At 42.4% G+C, this 2593-nt stretch overlaps 1 protein-coding gene across 1 annotated transcript in view; it reads left to right on the forward strand.

The window, feature by feature from the left end:
• The first annotated feature begins 776 nt into the window (after positions 1-776).
• Positions 777-2593, forward strand: part of LOC103781194 (chromosome unknown open reading frame, human C3orf52) — a 6444-nt gene continuing 4627 nt past the window's right edge. Inside the window, 1 exon segment of the mRNA XM_008948896.1 lies at positions 777-944. Coding sequence (XP_008947144.1) covers positions 777-944 — 168 coding nt within the window.

Raw genomic sequence — 2593 nt, forward strand, 5'->3', positions numbered from 1 at the left:
GATCTCAACTCGCACCATGATTTGCTTCATGAAAGCATACCCTGTAGAACACGGGCTGAAATTTAAGGCTGTCTTCCTCTTCAGATTTGTCCTTTTGTTCTTCTAACATGGAATCAGCTTCTCAGGTTTGGGTTGGATGGTATGTGACTAGACATAAATGCTTCTTTAACACCAGATGTGATTTTAGGCTGTGTAACAGCTAGCTAGAGAGAGGACAATTCATGGCACAAAGATCAGTAGTATTAATTCCTTTATTGCCCATACAGGGAGACTAAAATTAGAGGTGCTGATGGATGTTATAAGTTCACAGCCTAACTGAACCACAAACAATGGGATCCTTTACTTAGTTGCTGCTGTTCAGAACCATGTCTGTCTGTTTAACTGCAGGGATAACAGTAAGAGTATTTTACTGTTTCAGATGACAGTAGCAGGGAAAGGAATTCAGTTCCTTTCCAAATTGCCTGAGCAAAGGACACACTGTTGAAGGTTTAGTCACCTGCCTGTCAAGGGCTGGTAGGGTAAGGTGGACAAACTGGAAAAGCCAGTATTGCCCAGCTGAGAGCTGCGTTCCACTACCAGCACACCGATACTTCCTCCGCCTCCCGTTTCTCTGTAGCTAGTGCAGATGACGTTATTTGTCCTTCCAAGGAATTTATCTCGTTTATTAGTTCTTTGAGATCACTCCCGCTGAAAACTATCCCAGCCCTTGCTGTTACTGTCTCCAGCCTCATACCAGAACTGCCACTGACCATAACTGCAGCTGAAACCAGAAGGAAATGAGTTGCCTCCATGCTTGCTTCAGAGACAGAGGTCCTCATGCAGAGACAGAAGCTATGAAAACACAAAGCTCTGGTCAGGAGCATGAGAGTATTGAACTACAAGAAGATCATGTGGAGGAAAGCGTGGCTGATCATAACAAGCCTCTAAATTCTCAGCCAAGAAAGGTAGGAATTTCACTTGTTCATTTGACCCTTGCTGTTGAGGAAAATACCACACAGCAAGAGAAATGACACTGCAGGGATATCTTGTAGGGGTTGTTTAATTTGTTGCTTGTAGGAGAGGAAAAGGTTATTCACTTGAAAGTAAAGGCTGAGAATCTGTTAAATGTATTTTTTTTCTTCTTCTCCTCAGTGAAGTATTGTAATATTGTGTAAGATTTTAAGCTTTTTATTATTTGTGCTTGGCTGTTTGTGAACTTTAACTTAGAAAATTAAGTTGTAATTGGTACTCTGTTTCACTTTCTTTTTTCGCATGCTGGCAGTGGGATTTGGCTCAAAACCAGAATGAAGAAAAGTTGAAATCCATATTTAAAATCTGGTTTGCTTTCAGGAAAAAAAAATAATTGGAAAACAGGCTGCCAAAATAAGAATAGAATGTCCTGCTACAGATCATGCTGGATTCTCTCTCTTTGGGTAGTGTGTAGTTGCTAACAACTGTGAATTTTTCTGAACAGCATACCCCAAAGCCTCAGTTAAGATGAGTCTGTGAGTTCTGGGGGAGCTAGTTCCCAGAGTCTAGCTTAAAGCTGTGGAACAGACTAATGCAGGCAGAGGAGTAATGTATGCTCAGAGATTGACTGTTGTACAATGATATTCATTGCTTACTCAAGAGCAGAAAGAATCTCTGGCAGAGCTAAGAAGTTTCCCACTTTTCTGTAGAGATGGGTGAGCCCTTCCGAGAGCTTGTCTGTATTAATCACGTAACCACTCCCTTCCTACTCCCAGCAGAGCAACAGCCACTGCTTCCTTATGATATTTGCCTGCTGATTCAGTCCACCAGCTAGGCAAAAACCCCATTTACTCCATTGGATCGGGGGCCACTCACTTCTCTGGTCTGGTAAGATGAATCAGCTTGCTGCAGGGTCAGCCAAATTCTAGGGAGGTGTCAAGAGGAACAGGAGAGGGTGGAGGAGGGGCAGGGCTGAGCCAGATCCGCCTGGCTATCTTGAGAAGCTTTACTCTGAAGTTTCTGTTTAGCCTTCCTCTTCCCAGAACTGAGTTTTCATCTGGGGTCTGTTTCTGCCAGTTCTGGAAATTGGTTTCCTAAGCTACGAGGAGTGCTGGAAAACTACCATGCTCTGCTCGGGTGGCAGGTTAATCAGAATAACTACCCTGCCCACTGCAGAGATACTTTTATCTGCTGCTGCTGCTCCCTCTCAGCAGTCTTGCAATGCATATGGGCAATGTCCAGAGGGTGTTGGGATGGTTGGGGAGCCAAATAGTTGCTTGAGATCAAGCCTGGTTACTATGTGTGATTAAAAATCATATTTTTGTGATGGGTTAAATATATGGCTCAATCAAAACTTGGGCTTAACAGCTGTGTGTCTTAACTGATATTGCTATGGCTGATTTTATATTTGTACTCTAGGCAGTCATTACTGGCTTTTTGATCTTCAGATACAAAAAAAATACGCTAATATCAAGTATTAAACTGAAGTTTCATTCTTCTAATACATTTCAGAAATCAAAAATATATACAAACCTGAAAGCATTCTGTAAGCAAAACCATAAGGACCTTTGCCCTTCATTTTCTACCAAAGCAAAGTTCTATGTGCAGAGATGTGTGCAGAGATGTGTGCAGAGAGCTCTTTCCC

Source organism: Merops nubicus, unplaced genomic scaffold, assembly GCF_000691845.1.
Source record: "Merops nubicus isolate BGI_N331 unplaced genomic scaffold, ASM69184v1 scaffold461, whole genome shotgun sequence".
Taxonomy (NCBI): Eukaryota; Metazoa; Chordata; class Aves; order Coraciiformes; family Meropidae; genus Merops; species Merops nubicus.